At 41.6% G+C, this 21793-nt stretch overlaps 1 protein-coding gene across 2 annotated transcripts in view; it reads left to right on the forward strand.

Moving 5' to 3' along the window:
- BMPER (BMP binding endothelial regulator) overlaps positions 1 to 21793 on the forward strand; it is a 248989-nt gene that overhangs the window by 153753 nt on the left and 73443 nt on the right. For both annotated transcript variants that reach the window (XM_036897495.2, XM_036897497.2), the window contains exons 12-13: positions 5269 to 5598; positions 11825 to 12161. In XM_036897495.2, coding sequence (XP_036753390.2) covers positions 5269 to 5598; positions 11825 to 12161 — 667 coding nt within the window. The remainder of the gene's footprint in view (positions 1 to 5268; positions 5599 to 11824; positions 12162 to 21793) is intronic.

Below are 21793 nucleotides of genomic sequence, written 5' to 3' on the forward strand. Positions count from 1 at the left end.
CCAAACTGAAAAACATAATGCATCCATGGGGTATAATATTTGACATTAAGACTGCCTCAGAAAGTCTGAGCTATGTGGTCAGTTTTGCTTTTGGGATTTAGAAGAGACATGACTTTGGCTGAGGCATCAGGGAGTTGCTCTGAGGAGTTGGCACTTGACCCAGGAGCTGAAGGATCCGTGCTGTGAACTGCAAAGTGTGGGGGAGGCACAGGCCCTGCAGGAGCTGAGGTGAGAGGTGAGGACCCGCTGGGGTCAGCTGGGGAGGCCCAAAGAGGTCAGCCGTGGCTTCAGGGTTTAGATTAGGTCTTGGAGGTAGGGACCACTTTCTTTGCTCTCTTGTTTGCAGTTGATGAGTATATAGGGTTATGGAAAATATGTGAAAAGAAATTTACACTCTTAATGGTATCCCTGCTCAGTATGTTTTTATATATATACTATTTCTGGTGCCTACTCAACTTTTTTTAAAGTAGTTAATCATATGTAGACTTGTAAGTATATCTGAATTATAGATCGGTGGAAAGGGACCCACTAATCACCTGACCCCTTCATTCACACAGTAAAGTTAGATTAAATTCTTGAATTAAGAAGTCAAGGATAAAATCTTACAGGAATCCAGATGCCCCTTGCTGGAGCATCTGTTGGCCCTGAGGTTCCCTGGGGACAACAGCTGTCAGGGGCATCTGTGAGTGAGGCCAGAACTTCCCGTGCCAAGTTCAGCTCCTGCTGGGTCACACGTAGCCTTTTAATACTGGAGGCTTACATCATGTTCGGGAGGAGCCTGCACCAGCAGCAGTAAAAGCTGGTGTTAGGGGCACTGTTTCTAATCTCAGACTTTCCTGGTTCTTGACTCAAACCTGGCATCTCCAAGACTCTTACCCACCTGAGGTTCCCTGGAGCCCCTGCAGGACCTACTGGGCTTGAATTCCCACAGGGCCTGTTTCCCTGCGGTTTGTGCTGAGAAAAGTTTAAATCCATGTTTTTTAATGACAGACTTTCTTCTGGCTAAAACACTTCCCTGGGAATGTGCTATCTGGGTTGTGGTGCGGCACAATGAGTTGGAGAGAACTTCTTCTTTGCAGAAGTAAGAGACTGAGGATCAAAGTCACTTTCTATGTTTTCGAAGTGATTTTAATGACTGGAGAAATCTTATGACATGTTCAGTGAACAGGAAATAAAATTTCATGTACAGGATAATTTTAATAATGTTAAAACACACACATGCACACACACACATACATAATCCCCACACCCCCAAATTATAAACAGTGGTCATTTCTTGGTGGTGGAACCATGAATGATACTATTTTTCTTCCTTTTGCTTTGCTATTTTTGTTTTGTTGCATTTGGGGAAGGGGGTTAGAGTCTACTAAATTTCCCTCATTTTCTTTGTAACATGGAGCTGTATACCTTTTCCTTAATTTTCTTAGACGGATGTTTTGAGAATAATCAGTGCTCTCAGAAGGAAGGCATTTCATTACAATAAATATACCAATGGCAGAAATAAATGCACCTATGAGGTTAAGAGAAAAATACTGGAATTATGTTTTTAGAAGTAGTCTGGCTTTCTTAATTCTCATAGCAATCTTATTAAAGTATGTAACATCAAAGCAATATATTTTAATCCACGATTTTTAATCTTTTAAAACATATATTCTTATCCAAAAAGTACACATAGTCATTGTAAACAATGAAATGTAATGTAAATTATACTATAATTACACATAAACAAGAAAGAGGAAAATAAATATTACTCATAATTCCATTACCTAAGAGAAAAAAAACATTCTTAATATTGGGTTTATATACCTCTAATCTTTTTTCCACTGTGCCTAGACATTGTATACATATATTGAAAACAAACCAAAATAAAAGTGACATCTGATGATTTGATTCAAAGGACTATGAAAAAATGTACCACTATGTGTAACTTGGCATTTTTCTCTCCATTCTCTGACTTACATATATTCAAGCAAGGTTAGTAATAGAATGGCCTGTTTATTTAGCTCCAGCAATCACTCCAAGCTTTCCAAAGAATCTGACCGGACATCTGGACTTCTTGGACAGCAGCTCATTTCTCTGGGTCCACTGAAAAAAAATTACATGAGGTTACAATGTTCATTTTGTCCCCTACGTGTTTCTCTTGCCCTTTCCCCTTCCAGAGAGGCCGAGTTTTGTAACCCTGAGATTCTCTCTTTGAGTCATTCTCCAGTGCACATGTTCACTGCTCCTGCAGGATCTGGCATGGGGACCTTGAGGTGCCAGGAAAAAGGGCCAAGGCTTCAAAATTATTTTAGCTCATGATACAAGTGTTCCCAAATGCAATGCATGATTCTCAGCCATCTTCCTAGCCATGAAATTTTGTTGGCCTCTTCTATATTGCTGTTACACCAAAAAGTCATCCTGCTCTCCAAACCCTGCTCTTGCACAGTTAGGGCCTCTTGAAAAATATCTTTCCCGACAGCCCTGTTCACACATGATTTCCCGTGCCTGGTCTCCCTGCATGTCCCTCACTGGTTCCCGCCCAGCTATGAGTAAGCCCAGGGTCCCCAGGGCCACTCTAGGCAGTATATTTTCTGTTGCTTCCTTGAGGATTTGCTTTGTCACATAATTGGCCTTATCTACAAGAATCTGCATTTTGACTCTTAAAAACAGAACTCTAACAAGATGAAACAGAAAAGCATAAGGAAGAAAGAAAAAGTATCACTCATAGTTCTGCCACCAAGAAATAACCACAGTTTACAATTTTGGGGAATGTGTGTGTTTGTGTATTTATTTTAACACAGTTAAGATTATCCCACAGATAGAATTTTGTTTCCTATTTTTCACTTAACATGTCATAAGTACTTCCTCAATCGTGCACATTATTCACAATCTTTTTCAATGACTAGATAATTGTTCACTTCATGGATTCACTACCAAATGCCAAGTTGCTTATTTAATGTTAGGAGACAATCTAAGAATCTATTTCCTTTTTATGTATCCATGATCAATAAGTATGTGGAATAGTGCTAGGGGATGTACTGAATTCTTGGTAAGTGTTAGTTATTACTGTTTTTGTTAATGTTAATTTTGATGCAATTATTGACAGAACACCAGGAGAAGCCATGGCCTGTCCCTGGCACAGGGAGAAGCTTGCTGCTACAGACTCTAGACAGAAGGTATAGGATTCCTGCTCCTGCTCACAGCTAGAGAGGATTTCTGCAGGAGTATAATTTTAGCTCTTTTCTTAGTGCCTTAACCTTTCCACGCTGAAGCCCAGTTGTTACAAAAGCAAAAGCCTTGATTGGTTTTGTTATTTTTGTGGAGTATGTAGAGTTAAGAACTCTGAAAAACCCCTTCTCTTACATTTGGTGCCTGTGGTGGTCAGCTAAACATTTATTCCTTTTGTGGCACATGGTAGTGTTAACTCTGAACTATAATTCTCCTGAGGCCACTCAGGGTGTCCCAAGAACTACCTCACTCCTTCTCAACCAAAAAGCACAATTTTCATGCCAGGGAGAGATTCCAATTGTCAGAATGTGAAGGAAATGTGTGAAAGGACAGTTCTGTGATCACGTGGAGAGAGGACTGGGGAGTGAAATGTGGGTTGTTAGGTGCTCACTGTGCCAGAGCATGGAAGGTGACTTTTCTGTGTGACAGCAATACTGGCCAGCAAGTTCATGGCTAGGCAGATGGCTGAGATTTATGTGTGGCATTTGGGGGTGTTTGGCTCCTATTCGGGGAAGGATTCCAGTTAGGAAGGTGGGGGTGGGGGAACAGTGGAAGCAACAAATAGTGAAATTGGAATCACAAGGAGAAAACCACCAAGAAAAGGACAAGAAAGGAACAGAAAGGAAGGGTGGATTAAAATTGTGCGACTGAGCTTTCAGAGTTTCTCCCTCCCACCCGCTTCTTCCATCCTCCTTCCGCAAGTAGTGCCTCTTATATGTTCCTTGAAGTCTTATTCATCGAAACTGTGCTATACGCCAAAGTCATCTCTTTTTGGGTCTCTATCAAATCCTGACAAGGAAAGCTAACTTAGAACAAGTAATTAATTTATCGAATTCCCAATACCTATGATGTATACGGAGCCACCTGCAATTGACATATGAAATATATCAATTGTATAATGTTTCATAACATAAAACACCATTACTCTCCAAACACTTTAGAAATTAAAAGCAAATGTTTGCCTTGGATCCTGTTGGTCCTATCAGAGCAGTTGGCACATCCTTTCTCCGTCTTGACTTTTAAGTTTTCCCTTACATATTTAGAGCAATTACTTGTATGGTAGTCTCACGTTCTTGACCTGCTCTGGTGTTACCTGGAAATTGCTCTTTTTATTGTAGTTCTTTTATCATGTGGACTAATTTCTTTAAATGAATCGCTCATTTCCTGGTTGTTCATGCCTCCTTGAAAATAGGTGACATATCTTTACATGGAGAACAAATCAATGCCAAATTTCATTTTAAAAAAAAAAGAAACATCTTTGTGATGACCCAAGATGGAAAACTTTACCTGGGTCTTATAAGTAGTTGATTTAATAGTATTTTCAAGTAATGCACTCATTGGAATTTTTAAAATTTACTAAATGATGGGTTTTTCAATTAATTTTTATCTAACTTTGGTTTTTGATACATACATCAGGATATGGGAACCTTGTATTTCTGTAAAACATATTGAGATTATTAGCTTTGTCAGTTCTTGGTTTCTAGCCATATTAAACATGTATCTGTTTTGACAATTTTATTTATTTGTCCGTAGTAAATGCATGCCTACTGAATGTAATACTTTTCTTTATAACTGTGAATAACATTTAGATCCCGTTTCATCATTTTTGAATCAGTTACATGGAAATAATCTAATGCTTTGGTGTGTTGTCATTTATATTGCTGCCTTTTTTTGGTTGTTTGTTCGTTTTTGTTTATGTGGGTTATGAAGTTAGGCCAGTTCTGTTTCCAAAATTATCTTAGTTCCATTTCTCCATCCCTTACATTAAGGCCGTAGAAGCATTTCAAGCCTCTAAAATAGAGATGCTAAAAAATTCAGAAATGTTACAAATAACTTCTAAGTATAAAAAGCACCAGAAGCATTACATGTCCTATGAGGTTTGATATAAATGTTTAAAACAACCACACAAAAAAATTTTTTTAAGTTGATATCCTTAGTGTATCTCTGCTAGGGCCCTGCCTCATCCACAGGTGCCCCTTACTTTGCAGGGACCCCTGACTTCTCTGTGAATCCTTTGCTTGGTTTATGACCCTGCTTTTGTCTTTCACTCATCTGCAGAGCCTGGCGTTTGCACGGTATTCGGAGATCCCCACTACAACACTTTTGACGGTCGGACATTTAACTTTCAGGGGACTTGTCAGTACGTTTTGACAAAAGACTGCTCCTCCCCTGCCTCGCCCTTTCAGGTGCTGGTGAAGAACGATGCGCGCAGGACCCGCTCCTTCTCCTGGACCAAGTCGGTGGACCTGGTGCTGGGTGCCAGCACCGTCAGCCTCCAGCAGCACCTGACAGTGCGCTGGAATGGCTCGCGCATCGCGCTGCCCTGCCAGGCGCCGCAGTTTCACATCGACCTGGATGGCTACCTCTTGAAAGTGACGACCAAAGCAGGTGGGCCTTCAGAAGCACCGGGCTTCAGTGTCCCTCCGGCTCTTCCCTCTGCCCCGCCAGCCAGCCCAGCGGCATCACCTGAGCTCTTGGGGGCTGCAGCTGCTCCTCCTCCACGGAGGAAAACCTGGAGGCAGGCGAGTGTCCCAACTGCAGGCCTCGCCTCATCCTCACTCACCTGGGCTTTGAAGGGAGATCTGGAAGTTGCCACAAAAATACCTGGAGAAATTTACACAACGTGGAGCCTTGCTATCAGATGCCAGTCATACCAGTCTTACAATCTGCTGACATCCAGTGCTTTTCCATCCTCATTCCAAAAATAGCAGTTCTGCTCTCTGAATAACCTCTTTCTCATGTTTTGTTGCTATTTTAGGCCACTGATGTCCAGCTTGGAATTGTCAGTGTGTCTCTCCCAGCTCAGCCAGTAATGTGTAGTTAACCATCTGTGAGAAACTGTTTCCTAAATAGCATCTGTCCAAGAAGGGGGGAATCCTCAAAAGTCAGTCATGAATGTGTGGGTATGCAGATGGGAATGTGAGTGACAGACTGTGTGACCAGCAGTCCTGTCCATTCTTGGCCCTGGGGAAAGATGATCGCTGAGCTGATGGCTAGAACCACTGGCTCTGGAGGATATGTAGGACCTTCTCTGAAAGTCTGTCCTCCAGCTGTGGGCCCACAGAGCTGGCCAATGAGCCCTCTTTATTTGCATCCCATATGCTGCCTGAAGCTTGCTGGACTTGTATTTCCTTTCTGTGGCAGATGCATCCTCTTTAGACCAAACTGTTCGTAGTTGCTAACAGGCTACTCCTAGGGGTTCAAGGAGGCTCAAATTCTTATCTATGAGGTGCTACCTAAGAGAGGCTTACTTAGGAACAGAATCTAGTCCTTCAACGTATGTCCCAAAGGATGAAGTCAGCTGGTTTCACATTTTATTATATCATGTATGGTCCTTTCATGCTACCTATGGCTAATGTGCATTGTTTGTCGATTGGATATCTAACTGCATGTTTTCCTGGCGTACACTCTCTCTTTAAGCATAATACTTGATGAAACCAGCATACTTCTTGTTTTTTGCAATGATGATAATTTAACACTATAAAAGATCAATTGGGTTCCAGTTCCTTTAGATAATATGGACCCAAAAGGGAAACATTTGATGTAACAGGCACTTTTGAGGGATTGTAGAGACTGTTCCCTGCTGTACCTTCAGAGCACTGTTAATTGTTTCAATTCAAGCCAAAGTATGTTTGATTAATTTATTTGAGCCTACGGAATGTTCGCTTAGCTAAGTAAAGGCAGGGGGCCAAGGAGAAGCCCAGGGAGCTCTTATTTAGAGAGTATATGACACAGTTTCAGTGAGAGAATGTTAAGTATCAATGTATTGGAACATTCTGTAGAGGGGGAGAAGCCCATTCTTGACTTTGAAAGTGGCAGTTGTGAAAAGCTCTATTCACTCAACTTTAGAGGAATTAGTCCTCCCCAGAAAATTCAGACACCTGTTGTATTCAAACGACTTGCCATTCTGCAGATGTGGGCCTCAACTCATTCTTTTAAAGGAGGCAACGGTTTGTGGCTCCCTGTAAAATGTGCTCAAGGTGACCCATTATTACACAGCACTAATTAGAAGCACCTTGCTTATGTGTTTTCAAGCTAGCTGAGCACGGTGGATTCTACTGATATGGAAATTATTCGTCAGCCACAGCCCAGTTCTCAAAGGGATCCTGGATACTGGACGATTGCTGACAGCGTAGGATGTTCCATAATGTTCCACTCACAGCTGGCAATACCTTATGGAATAAGTGTACTCTTTGTAAGGATTCCACATTGTAAAAATGAGCACCAGGACAAAGCTGCTAAGATAATAACAGTAGGTCAGAAATACCACAATTAGATTAGTGAATTTAACTCTTCTAGACCTGAGCTCAGTTTTATGATTTTTTATTTTTCCACCTCTCTCATCACAATGCAAGTAATTTATATGGCACCCTCAATACCCAGCTGAGCACTTTTCTGTGGCACTCACAGAGCACAAGTTTTCTGCCTCCTGGGGAAGAACTGTATTTGTCTGGGCATCAAATTTGCTTAGATACTATTCTTTGAGTAGAACAATTCCATTTCCAGACAACAGTTGTTTTCCCCAGACCAATTTTGGTTTGCACTATCCCTCAGGGGTATTTTCCTTTTATCACCTATTGCCTACTTAAAATATCACAGTATAGCCTTTGAGTGTTCTTCTCCCACAGATTTTTTTTTTTTAATTTCATAAGCTCTTATGAACAAAGGGTACATTCTTCAAAATAACAGCTTAAATCAAGCCTGCAGCTGGAGGATGGGAAATGGGGGAAGAATGACTCTGCCCAGTGGTTTATGGGCTCAGCCCTTCATGATGGAATCAATTGGCAGCGGAGCACAGGTGGGCATGTAGTTTGGGTGGAATCAGGGCTTTACCTGCTTACCTAATACCTGCTTAGTGGGTAGTGCAGAGAGCACAGAGCAAGGCTTGGTTGCTTGAGAAAGCAGTGCCCAGCCCCATCACAGCCCCAACCCCAGCTCTCAGCATTTAGTGATTAATTTAAAAAATACTTCCTTTCTGCCATCTGTTCACTTCATCAGCTCTTCCTGAAAGAGTTGCATCAGATCCACCTGAAAGCATTAACACGTGGGAGTGTGGCTTTTTATTTTACTTTTGGTAGAGTTCTATAACTTGATGAAGCTGGAGAATATATATGTATTTCTTTTTCTTTTTTTCCTTTGGTGTAAAATATGAACAGAAAAGCCATCCATTTTTATGCATCATTTTGGTGTAGCTACAGATTTTGCACCTCTTCTCTCTTTTAAGTGGACAACAGCAAAAGCAACGAGAACAACAAAAAATCAGAGTTCAACGAGCAAAAACAACCACAAAATTAGTGACAATACCCTCCCCCCAAACAAACAAACAAACCCAACAACTCCTAAACTACTGGTATGGAGCCAGATCACACATATGAAGAGTAAAAAACAAGTTGGTGAAACATTCACTGGTGAGAAGGGAAAATTGGAAGCCCCTTCATCCAGTGGAAGGAATGCGGCTGCTGCTTACATCCCCAGATGGGACATGTGCTTCGGCTTTGGCCTCTGACTCTGCCAGTTATTTCTACCCAATTTCCCATGCAGAGGAATTGGGAAACTCACCCCAGCTGCAGAAAGGACTAACCCTAGACCCTCAAACACTTCCATGATGTTTTCATCTCATATGATGCCTATTTAAAAAATCATTTGGAAGAGCAATTTCTTCAATTGCAACTTACTCATTTTTTTTGCCTGTCACCACTGTAATTTACTTTGCATGGGTTTTACTCATGTCGAGGGTAAAAATAATCATGCAAACACACATGTGTATGATCTAGCAGTGGACAAAGGGATCTGCAGTTGAATAAATCATCCCTCCACAACATGAAGCATAGCATTGGTCCATGAAAACTCTCTTAATACAATAATAACAAAGAAAAGAGGAGGAAAAGAAAATGAATTAGAAATTGTTCTCTTACTTTGGAGACCATGGTCTGTGACTGAGATGCCAAGTGTTTGGAGAAGAGTTACTGAAAACACAGTGGGTCTGCATCTTCCTAAGCATGCAGAGACTACCAGGCCATTGCAAAGAAAGAACACATTGATCGGCTTTTTTACTGTAAATTGTATTCCCATGAACTCAGTTGCCCAAAGTCTCAAATTTATTATATTGTCATTAGTGATGCTGTAACTCCACTGGATGTAAACTCTCAGCCATTGTGGCATTTGGAAGAATAGTATTTGTCTGCTGTCTAGGAAAAAGATCTGTAGTTTGGAAAATTTTGCAACATGGAAAATCTTTGGAAATATGCTTTAAAAGTTAGAGTGTTATATGGAATTGATTTTCTCCCCTCATTTGTCTTGCTGGGCAGCTGCCTGGCTACAGGCTTGTGAGGTTGTTTCTTCTATACCTTAGAGAGTGTTTTACAAATCATATTATAGTTTGCTTGTCTTTTTTCAAAACTGTTATTTCAGTGTCTTAACTAGCATGAAATTCACAATTTCTTTGGCTTTGCAGATTTGATGTTTCAATATACAGGGTAAGTCATTCATTCAGTGAGTATGTGCTATGTGCCAGATAATGTATTAGATGATGGGGTATGGAGAAATAGGAATCATTTTCTATGATAGCTGTGGTTGTCACAGTTGACACCATCTTCTCACAGAGAGCCACACACAGGAGGTCAGTCCAGTGAGTGGATATTTTAGCAGTGTGTCCTTTCTCTGATCACCTCGTCCCATCACTGTGTTTCTTCACCGAATTATTTCCAAGAGAGAATTTCTTATAACCTTCTTTCTTGCTTCTTTACCCAACTTTACTTAAGTGCTTTTCTTAAATAAAAAGCACTTAGAAACTTAAATAGAAACCCATTTTCTTCTCCAAACCAAGAAATCTCTACCATTGGCCTTGGACTAAGAATGCTTCCTTTCCTTTCACTTGCCATACAGTGATTTCCACATGGGCCTTTCTGTTTAATCTTGAGAAATCCAGTTTTAGACCACTGGTTTATTCTACCAATAACTCTCCCCAAAGTGGATCTATAACTCTTTCTTGTGGCAGTTGTGTGGCCTTCTCACAGGAATGCTCGTTGGCCAGCTTTCTCTTGAACTCTTGGACCATCTCCAGACTGAGGGAATACTAGCTTTCAAATCTTACTTCTGGGCATTTCTTACTGATCTTACATCACTCTGATGTTGCCTTATGCCAATTTTATATCCAGACAAGATCCATTCCCTCTCCCCACCCTGACCCCACTTTCTTCTTTCTGCTCATCACTTTATTCTCTAACCTCTTTGAATCATCCGAACATTTGCTTACTGGCCTAATCTCGATACTTCAGGAACAAATGCAAAGTCTTCTAGGAGGAAAGTCATGCTGCTTTTTCCAGAGGCACAGAATAGACTAAACAAAAGACTAGGTTTTGTCAGAAACCCAAGAGTGTAAGATAAAAACACACATGGGGAAACCTATTCTTTTTCTGTTAAAAAGAGACTTTATAGGTTGTCAATCTTAGGAGAGAGTGACAGTGAATAAGGAGGCATCCCAGGGCAGAAATGTACACTGACCTGTTGTAGATATTCTGTTGGTGTTCATGCTATAAAACAGGTACCTAGTTTGTTCATTCCCTGGAGGGCACAGGCACTGCCAGAGTATTCCTAGGAGAATAGTAAGAAAAGTTTTCAGTACACACTTGAGACATAAAGAAACACTCTGACCAGAAGTGTTTGTTATTTGCTCTGGGTTGAACCCCAGAAGACTTTTCGTAAAGTCCTCTCCTTTACCTTATGGACACTATCTTCACACACAGTATCAGGATGGATATGAGAACATTTCTTTTGACCTGCTAGTCATACTAGTCATACTCATCTACTGATCTGTGCTGTGTGACAGCAAATGTGGCTGTCCTACATGTGACATAGAAATTCTACAGTTCAGTGGGGTCATTGGCTAGAGTGGGTCCTAGAAGCCTTGGGCCTGTGTATTAGGAGAAATGTAAATGTTTTCAAACTCTCCAATATTTTAGATGGTCAGTTCAGTAAACCATGAGGGACCTACATTCTCTGCCTTCTGGAGTGAAGATCATTTCCTTGGTGAACCAAAAAATACTGTGTTGCTGACACCCAGCACATGAGGAAGGTTTTCCCATGGCCTGATAGCCTCCAATACTGAAGATTCATATGTGTGTTGTTCTTTGAAGAGCATGTATTCAGAGCTATGTATTTATTCCTTTAATACTGTCAATGGTAGCAAATAATTTGGAAATTTTCATTTGACATTTGGTATAATCATACAGGGGATTTGGGGATAAAGAAAAAATTACATTAAAAAACTATTATCTTTGTTACCTTGCCATTTCCTTATTATAGTAGTCATTGGATAAATGAAAGCACAAATTAAACCAACACTATTATTCTGCAAAAAGGCAAAAACATAAACCCTCGAGTAACATAGTCAGTGAGTCAAATCTAAAAGTCAAACCAGGTTACATAAAATGTCATTATAAAGGCAAACTTTATATAATTAAAAAATTCTAAGTCCCAAAAAGTAGGTGATTCATGTGATATCACAAAACATTCAACGTGGCGAGGTTAAAGGTAACTGAGAATGTGGACAGGCCCTTAGTGTTCCCTATGAAAGGAGAGTGGTTGATCCCCTTTTCTTCTCCTTTGCCTCTAGGTTTGGAAATATCCTGGGATGGAGACAGTTTTGTGGAAGTCATGGCTGCCCCCCATCTCAAGGGCAGACTCTGTGGTCTTTGTGGCAACTACAATGGACATAAGCGTGATGACTTAATTGGTGGAGATGGAAACTTCAAGTTTGATGTGGATGACTTTGCCGAGTCCTGGAGGGTAGAGTCCAATGAGTTCTGCAATAGACCACAGAGAAAACCAGTGCCTGAACTCTGTCAAGGGACAGTGAAGGTAAAGCTCCGAGCCCATCGGGAATGCCAGAAACTCAAATCCTGGGAGTTTCAGGCCTGCCATTCAACTGTTGACTACGCCACTTTCTACCGGTAAGTGCAGTGGTGTGGGGGATGGGTTTGGGTTACTAACAAAGGATACATTTGACCTTGGACCAGAGTGTATGAAATCTCTTGGTGCACATAAAAGGACAGGGTAAACACTCTTGTCTGTCTCATCTTGAGACTGATCCCATTTTGACTTGTCTGGCATTGTGTCTTAAGATAGGAAATTGCAGGGAGTATTTCAGAGAGTCTCCTTAGGTGATTCAGTTTTGTGTCTGCAGGTTTGCTAGGAAGTTGGTGACATCCTAGGTTTTTTCCAGATGTTAGCTTGACTCTAAGATCAAGGAGTGCTTCCCAAATTCTGGTCTAAACCATAGTAGTATAAGGCAGAGGTGGGAACCCCAAATCTCCGGCTGTCTTTGGGTATGTGTGGGCTTGGTCACCCTAGGTCTGAGGAAGAGCTCGGGTGGGCCTCATTATCTAGCCCAGACAAACCTGCATGTGGAGGACAAGGCAGCGAGGTGAGGATTCGCTGAATCTTGGCCAACAAGAGACTTTGTGTCCAGAGTCAGAGGAGGTTAGAAACAGGGCTTGAGGATGGAGGAAGTTCTCTCATTAAGGCTATGGGTTTTCACAACCTTCTCTAACCCCTTTCCACACAAAACAACTGGTTAAAAAGAAGACTGGATTTGTAGTACAGTTGCATTTGTGAGTTGATGAGTCTGGCCTGGTTGTGCTTCCATTTATTATACGGTTCCTCAGGTTAGAGCTGTGACTGTCTAAAACTTTAACCGTCATGGGTGTGGGAGGAAACATGAAACGAACACAGCCCAAAGGCCTTGTTTAAGTGATTTGCCTGTGCCTCTTAAAATGAGAAAACTCCTGTGGTCTAAAGCCACAGAGAAGCTATTTTTACTCTAACTGCCACCAGTTTATTTCCTCTAGTTCTCACTAAGTGTGATCTTTTTTTTTTTTTTTCCATTTGATCTTTGAACATAAAAGATAAAGTTCTGTAAAGACAGCTCAAAGTGGAGTGGAAAAAGGACTGTCCCTGTCATCACATATCCCTGAACATGGCTGCATCTGCCAAACTATTTGGCTCCAACTCACACATTTAGCTATTTCAAGCCATTTTCCTGTTAAGATTTGAATTCTCTGGGTTTCCTTCTTTCTCCTCCCTGTGCCACCCCCAGATTGACCCTGCCCTCATCCACTGAAATGGAAAGATATTAATGTAAGACTTTAGAGTGAGCTATGCAGCTGGACAGACAAACCAGGCTTCACTTGGAATCTAAGTACCTGTCACTCAAAGGTCTGTGGGAAGCGAGAGCACAGCAATTAAGAACTCTGTGGTTTCCCAAGGCTAAAAATCCAGCCCAGCTCTACAACCTTGAGCAATTATATCTAAGTTCTCTAAATCTTAGTTTGCTTATCTGTGACATGGGAATAATTAAAGAACCTACCTTGAAGAGGTGTAATTCAGATTCAGTGAGAGTATGGACATAAATGCATGTGCTCAACCTAATGTTCACACACAGTGAGAGCTGTCTTTATAGAACTGCAATTGTTAGATGCTACAGTTTCTTCTACTCTTAATTAAATGATTAACAAGTCTAAGGACTCTTCTGGAAGTTCGGTTACTCCAGTCACAGATTTGGATTGGACTCTTCTCTATCAAAAATAGAACAGAAAGGCTGTATTTCTGGGGCCCCAGCAGTCTACACCTTTGTTTTTTATTCCATTTCAAAGGAATGCATCGAAAACAAAAACTGGAGAGCAGGCCTACAGAGGTTAGTCCCTTTTTGCCAATTTCTATTTCCTTTCCCTTTGGTCATTTATTTCGCATCATGATTTCTGGACTGCAAACAGGAAGATGATGATTGCCTTGGCAGAGGTTGTGAGAAATGACCTTGACATGAACAGAGAGAACTGGACTTGTTAGGTGGCCAGGCAGACACTTGCTTTCCAAGGTGCTCCAAGCAGCTCCAGCAGCGCCAGCAGCTGAGTGGAGGACACTTGTGTGGGTAAAGGGGCTTGATGTACCAAGTTTGGGGAGCGGGGGAGCATGTTCTCGGGATGTTTGTGCACTGATATTTGGAGGGTGGGATACGGTGGGAGGTGAGCTCGTGTTCTGCCGCGCACCGTAGAGTGGCAGAGCACCCTTCTGTGCCAGGCATTCCTTCCCAAAAGAGGCAGAGGGCTCAGAGGGTAGAGCTGGACCATCCTGCCTGTCACCACTCTGCTGATAATCTCACTGCCCCTCTGAGAGTGCGTCTTCCTGCATTTTCAAGTGAGGATGGTCCATGTTGGGAGAATCTTGGGTTTCTTCCTTTCTTCCAAGCATACATGTGGCAGGAAAGAGAAAACAAAGAAGGTCAACACAGAAAGGTAATGCTGTTCTCAGGGACCTCCAGTGAGGACTACACCTTAGGGAGGCTTTAGGAAACAACAGAGAATGTGTCAGGTGATACCAAGTTGGACCTAGTCTCAGCTCTACCACTTTCTACCTGTGAGGCTCTGGTAGCTAGCTGAGTCTCAGACAGTATGACAGTAGCCAGGTTGTCCCTCTCAGGACCGAGAACAATGGGCAGTGCCCCAGCAGCACACAGTAGCCGGGCAGAACCCGCACAGTGTGCTTTGGCCTGTGTCCTTTACATCCTATGGACAATTTTGCCCCAGCTCGGCCACTTACTGATTGTCAGTATCTTCTGCTGTCAACTTGGAGAACTGATTAGATAGATTCTCACTGATGAATCCATGGAACAATTTAAAAATGATCGGTTTCTCTTTCATGATGCTGAATGAGGTAGTGTAAGTGAAGACTGCATTGCAATCCTTTTTTAAAAAACGTGTTGTTTTTGTCTTATAAGAATAATATATGTTCTTTGCAGGACATTTAAATAATGCTAAAAAGAATAAAGATAGCAATCACATGACATTCCACATAGGTAAAATTTTGCCTGTATTATTTTATGCAATTGGTGGAATTTCTAAAGTGAAACTGAAAGCATAGTCCTGACCACAGCTGTGACCTTTTTTAGTGCTCATTGCAGGACTAAAGAGATTGATTTGCCCTGATATCATTGGAAAGTCACAGATGTAAATTGTAAATGAATTTGATTGCTTTCATTTTCCCCACACCCTCCCCCCCAAAATCTGTATTTTCCTTTAAGGACAAAGAATAAAGTTGCATAACATATAAATGGAAACTTCCAACCGTCACTGTGTTGGTAGCATAGAGGAGGGAGGGAATGAAGAAGATACTTCTCTGAGGAAATGTTGCCCTTTTTGGGTTTCTTCAATCTAATGACAAATCTACAGGGCAAACTCTATTATAAATACGAGATAGATATTCTTATAATGTCAAGATAATCATTCTGATTTCCCTCAGTTAGAGTTGACTTTTGAGATGGCTAGCATTTAAAACTCTTACTTCATTCTGGTCTTTTACCCAGTTTAACATTTTTAATGGTAAGCTGTCCATTGTCTAAAAACTTGAAAACACTTTAAAAATAATTAAGAAATGTCTACCTGTAGCCAATACTTTTTTTTCTCATTTGGGACACTTTAAAAATTTTGCTAAGTTTTTCTTCACAACCCAGTTCTGCCCATCAGGGCCTCATGTGGTATAAAAATGTAATATTTAATTAAAGTCAGTGATCAGCATAATTTGAATTAATTAAATACATTTGGGTACAAAATCATTTCATGATGAAATCATATAAAAATTGTAACAGGCCGTATTGATAAACATGTCATAAGTCATAGAATTGCTAATTGATTTGTACTTAAAATAGGCAATAATTCCCCTTTAATTGTTTTTTGCATTATCCTTCACTGGTATGTTACAGAGAAATTCCTGGTAGCTCTCAGAGAGGTAGTGCTGTGGAAAAAATTAATGTGAAATCATTTGAATTACTTTTGGATTCAAACCTGGACTCCCTTGAGGAGAAAGTGTTGAGTGTGTTCATGTCTTTTTTCTCATTTCTCATTTTCACCTCCCTCTCCTAGTCTCATGTTGCCCTTCTCCATTTGTTTATCGGATGCCTCTGAGAAATCAAGGAGGAATAGGTAGACCCCCACAGAAAGTCTCCCTTGACAGCCTCAGTGGCCAGTACCACATACACTTCCCACTGCTGACTTAGGCCACACTGACGAGACCAGCTGTGGGCAGCCTTGGGCCCAGAGAGAGGTGCTGAGGTGGGCTGGGCTGTGTGGGCCAAACAGGGGAAAGACAAGGCCTCACGTACCTTGGGCTGGTGTGTGAAACACCAGCAGTGGGCTTTTCCCTAACTCAGATCCAAATCTTGGATGAAATAGTTGCAAGTACATATAAGCTGCCATCAAAGCAGGACTCTTAAATCAGGGTAGGTCCACATTTCAGAGAAGTCAGAAAAATGAATGTGAACCGCAGTGAAGCCCAGACATTTACAGACCACAGTCATCTCAGGACTGTTTTCTTCTCTGCATTCTCCTTAATGGGTTATAATTCACCAGAGCAAAAACTCTGTTCACTTGCTCAGTGGGAAAGTGTCTGGGGATTCCCAGTCTAGGAAATGTTCTTTTCTTTCCATGCAGTGGTTTGTACAGCTGTAGGAATTGAAGCAGTGCCAGAGGATTCACAGATGTGTCCTTCCCGCTGAGGTGCTGGGAGGTAGGAGGTGGGAGGTAGCACAGGAGAACACTGGAACTCTGACAGCACAATGGTGCTGGTTATACTGGTGTCCTGGGACTGACGGTGGCTTCCTTCCAGGGGAAGATCACAGACTTTGTGGATGACCCACTTTGTGTTTTCCTATAAAGGAAACTAGTCATTTATTTTAAAGCAAGAGGATAGATCCAGACAAGGAATTCAGACATTATGTGTGTGTGTGTGTCTGTGTAAGAGAAAATCATATAAAGCTAACTGCTATTCCATAATTAAAATCAAGTCAATCTACCCTTGCTTCAAAGAAGAACATGCTTGAAGCATTTCTGTTTACATCTTTTGATGACTTGTCTCAAATTGCCATTAGAAATAGGGTCCTAAATCAAATGAGATGTTCATTTTAAAGTGTAACATTATAGACTTTCCTTTTTATTTTTCCTTTTGCAATCTCAGCTTTTAGGATGAGTAGTCACTCTGTATCTGTAATTAAGGTATGCTGACACCAGGTGGCAGTAGACACTTCCGTTGTATCACCTATTAGATTTTCAGCAAGTCCAACCTTAATATTCAAAATGTTTTCCCTACTCATTAGGTTCTTTTCTTTTTTCTTTTAAACTTCTACCCTAGGTTATTTCTTTCACTGTGTCTAAATAAAATGTATATTCCAGCCTCTGGGTCCATGTCATTCCCCTGCCTGACTTGCCCTCATTTTCTATGTAGATTTAAGCTGAAGGTATAGCTCAAGTTTCATCCCAGGCCTCTGTAAATGTTCTTTGTTTAGTTTCTTAGACATGCTCACTGTTTTTAGCATTATTTAGCATCATTTGTATTATGTTGCACTGCCATTGCCTCCCTCCAGCATTGGATTTTAGGTTCCTTGGGGAATGGGGAATGTCTTTTCTACCCTCTTTTATTTTACCCAGCATCACCCTGGAAAGTCTGCTCTCAGGAAATGTTGCTTAGCATCCTTTGTAGCCTCTCTCTCATCTTCATTCTCTCTGATCTATTGTGACTTCTGCTGCCCCCAATTCCAGATCCATCTTATGTCTTTATCCACCCACTCAATTGCACACTTAGAGTCAAAATGTGCACACATCTCTGTCCTTTCACAGAAGACTAATTGGAACAAATGGAGCAAGCCTCTGGCTCACCTACAATGCTTCTAGAACTGTCAGCAATTCTTACTGCATAAGCCTACTAGCATGACCGCCAACAGCAGGCCTCTGAATCTCAGTGTCTGCCTGCTCACAGTTTGCTTGTAAGTCACTTGGATGTTCCAGCTCCTCTTCTACTCCTCAGCTAGTATTTAGCTTTGCCATCTTTTTATGCTGTATTTTGATCTATAGATGTTTCTGCATTGACCTCTTTCAGGTGGTCTTAGGACCTCAACTTAGCCTCCACCATGGCACAACAACTGATCTCCAATGGGGTGGTCTTGCCAAGACCATTGGCCCTCTGCCCTGGTACCACTCAGCATTCTTATCAAGGAGTCCCTTCTGCCCTGTCACTGACTTGTAGCCTTCTGCCAGCTTGGAACCAGACCACAGGTTGGAGCCTTGCTGTAGTTTCCCCTCCACCTTTCATTCATTCTTCACCTCAGCCCCAAGCAGATTCTTCACTGTTTGCCCACCATTGTAACCCAAGAGAAGAGCCTTCAATTGCCTTCCAGCTGCCTGGATTTCAGATCAGCAGGACCCTTCCTGATTAGTCTGATTTTTCTGGGGCCAAAGCAGAAAAAAAGATACAAAGACACTGGAAAGGTATGAAAATGCTTGGGATATCATTTTAAATTTCATATTAAAAAGAGACAAATACTGTACTTTAAAGAAGAAACAAAGAAAACTATACCTATCTTAAGAGGTATGTCAGCCTTTGAGGAGAGTTTAGGTTGACTATACAGTTAGCCAACAACAAAATAAGAGGGAACACAGTCTACACAAGTTCACCTCACTTCTGACGCCACCGGTTTGAAGGTGTTCCCCAAACCACCCTCAGGGTCAGTGATTTTCTAGAACTCAGAGAACTCACTGAATGCTGTTGCACTCATGGCCATGGTTTATTATAGGGAAAGAACACAGATTAAACTCAGAAGGGACACTTAGAGGAGAATCCAGAGATGTCCAAACATAAAGTCCCTCTGTTCTCCCCTGTGGTGTCACAGACCAGCACTGACTCCTCTCAGGCACATTGACACTATTCACGGAGTTATGTCCAGTCAAGGAAGTTTGCCTGAACTTTTGGTGTTCAGAATTTCTACTGGGACTGAATCACCTGCTGACTGTGTAGCTGACCTTTAGTCTCTAGTCCCTCCTGGAGGTCATGATAATGCCTTTAAGTTTCCATTTCTTCTGGAGGCTGGAGCTATCATCATGTGGCCCAAAACCTGTGTCCTAAGAGTGTCTGGTGGTCAAAGCCCACAGGCAAAAGAAGAAAGACACTCCTGTCAGGCAGGACATTCCAGGGGCCTAAGGTCACTGCCCAGGAGCCAAAGGTGAGGGCCAGACTCTATTTGGGCAAGGTTGATTTTTTTTCATTACACAGCCTGCCTGGCTCAATTTGATTTTAATTTTAGCTTTGAGTTTATTTTCAGCATAAACTTCCTAGAATCCTGCAGGGTTCTCCTCAGAAAATTACATTCTGGGATGCAATTGAATAAGGCCTTTGAACACAGATTTGAATGAGTGTCATTGTAGCAGGTAAAACTCTAATTATTTTGTAGCATCTCTCTTGGTTGCTTAGGGAAACTGTTTGGTTACTTCTTAGTAACAGGAGGCAAGTCTGGGGTAGCTTCCTTATATTTATATTACTTACTGGTGGAAGGCACTTTACATCCATGAGAGTGAGGCTGACAGAAGTGATGTTTTCCTCTTTCAATGATGAGGTGATTGAGGCAATGAGAGGTGAGGGGCCTCATTCCAGGCCAGCCACAGAGCCTGAGCAGCTGGCCTGACAGGACACCTGGTCTTGGGTCTGTGTAAGAGAACTTGGCAAGAGCTGCCATGGCTCTCGGATCTATTGCTATCCACTCAGGCTTTTAAACATCCCGACCTGTCATGTGCTTTTGGAGGAGGGTTTCATTAATTATTTAATTCATTCCCTTTACAATTTCAGTTCCTGTACCAGGCACTGTTGTAGGTGTGACAGTTCAGGACTGACCAAGAGAGACAAAACCTCTCCCCTCAAAGAACTCATAGTCTAGTGTGAACAGACAACTGTAGCTAAGAAACAAGGTGATTGCCAATTGTGAGAAGAGTGAAAAAGGAAATAGGTGGGCTGGGGGCAGCCGACGTTGAAGTAGGTAGACAAGAAAAGCCTTTGTGATGAGTTCTCCTTTGAATGTACCCTCTGGTGGGGAGGACGGGTGAGGAGGCCCATTGAGCGCAGGGGGAAGGACAGGGTAGGCCTATTTGAAGACCAGAAAGGAGGCTGCCACAGTGAACTCCATTTGAAAGTGATGGGTGTGAGCTTGGAAACAGAGCCTTCTCTAGCCGAGGTTCACATGAGACCACAGCCCCAGTCAGCACCTCGATGACAGCCTGTGAGGCCCCGAGGAGAGTCCATGCCTGGATTCCTAATACAGAAAAATTGATAATAAATATGTATCGTTTTAAGCCACTACATTTGTGTTTTAAGCAACTAAAATTGTTACCCAGCAGTAGACAGCTACTGTATACAGGAAACGATTTTGGCTTATCTTGGGATTTGCTGTCCTTTAAATATTGACAGAAAGGGAAATGTGAGCATTTTCTTTTTTTCTAAAACCATTTTTAATTTGCCCATTCTATATAGCTTGATGTAATTCCATCACGCCTAGGCTACTTGTCCCTATTACATGGTCCCATGGTACTCTGTACTTCCCTTATCACTGTAGGCATTAAAAATGTACTGTAAATGTCTTTTTCTAAAAGATCTTATTATCACTAAGCCTCCTTAAAGCTCATATGTTTGTTGCTTATTGTATACCCAGTGCCAAAGAAGGTGCATGAAATATAAATGTTTCCTGGTACTCAAAAATATATATATTGAATGATCAAATAGGATAAATAAATAAATAAATAGATGAGCTAAAGAAAAAATTTTTTTAAAGTGGTGGGTAGAGTGGTACAACTGAGTGTGGCTAGTTGTCAGACTTTGGAACTTGTGTTTACTTCTGAGCTCTTCTACTTCCAAGCTGTGTGCCGTCGGGCAGGTCAGCTTTCCCACTGGAGGCCTGAAAGCCCCCTGCGTGCAAGGGAGAGATGGGAGGGCCTCTCACACTGCCACGCGGTTTTGTGGTGGGCACCGCAAGGGCCACTCCATGCGGGTATTTACCCCACACCCGGCACCTGGCAAAGCTTAGTCTGCAGCAGATTTATTATTACACTACTTTTTGCTCTGACATAGAAATCTGTTTTATATGTAGTTTGCCTTCAGTATGACCTAGTCCATCTGGTGCCAGTGCATGAAGAAGTGTTTCTCTCCTATTTCCCATAGTCATTTTTAGACCCATCTGGAAGAACTTCCTATTTTGCACAAAAATTGATACTTTTTCTTAAAACAAGGCAAACAAAAACAAACCTTGCTTGGGAATTCATTACAATTTCTACAATGTGCTCTTCAAAACTGTGTCAGTTGATAATACTGAACCAGAGGGGGTGGTGGAGAAGGGTTCATTAATTCTCTAAGATGAGTATTTAGATCTGAGCTTAAAAGAAAAGTCGGATTCATCCCCTCTGAGGATGCATGTTGAGAAGAGGAGTTTGTGTGACTTGTTTTCCTTAGGAAAACACAGTGTAGGAAAATAAATGTATTCTGAATTTTAACTTTTTTTAATGCTAGTTTCTGAGTATACCTTAATCATTACCTGATGATTCAAGGTCATTACTGGGGTGTTGGTTGCAGTCAGGAGCATCATTCCTAGGAAAGGAGAGGGGCTTCTCAGCTCTGATTGAGATTTTGATCTTTCTAGTACCTTATGTCTTCTTGCTATGGCTTCTCTTCACCCTATTTCCTTCTCCCCATTTGTTGGTTTAGATGCCGAAAATGAGTTAGT

Source organism: Manis pentadactyla, chromosome 7 (assembly GCF_030020395.1).
Source record: "Manis pentadactyla isolate mManPen7 chromosome 7, mManPen7.hap1, whole genome shotgun sequence".
Lineage (NCBI taxonomy): Eukaryota > Metazoa > Chordata > Mammalia > Pholidota > Manidae > Manis > Manis pentadactyla.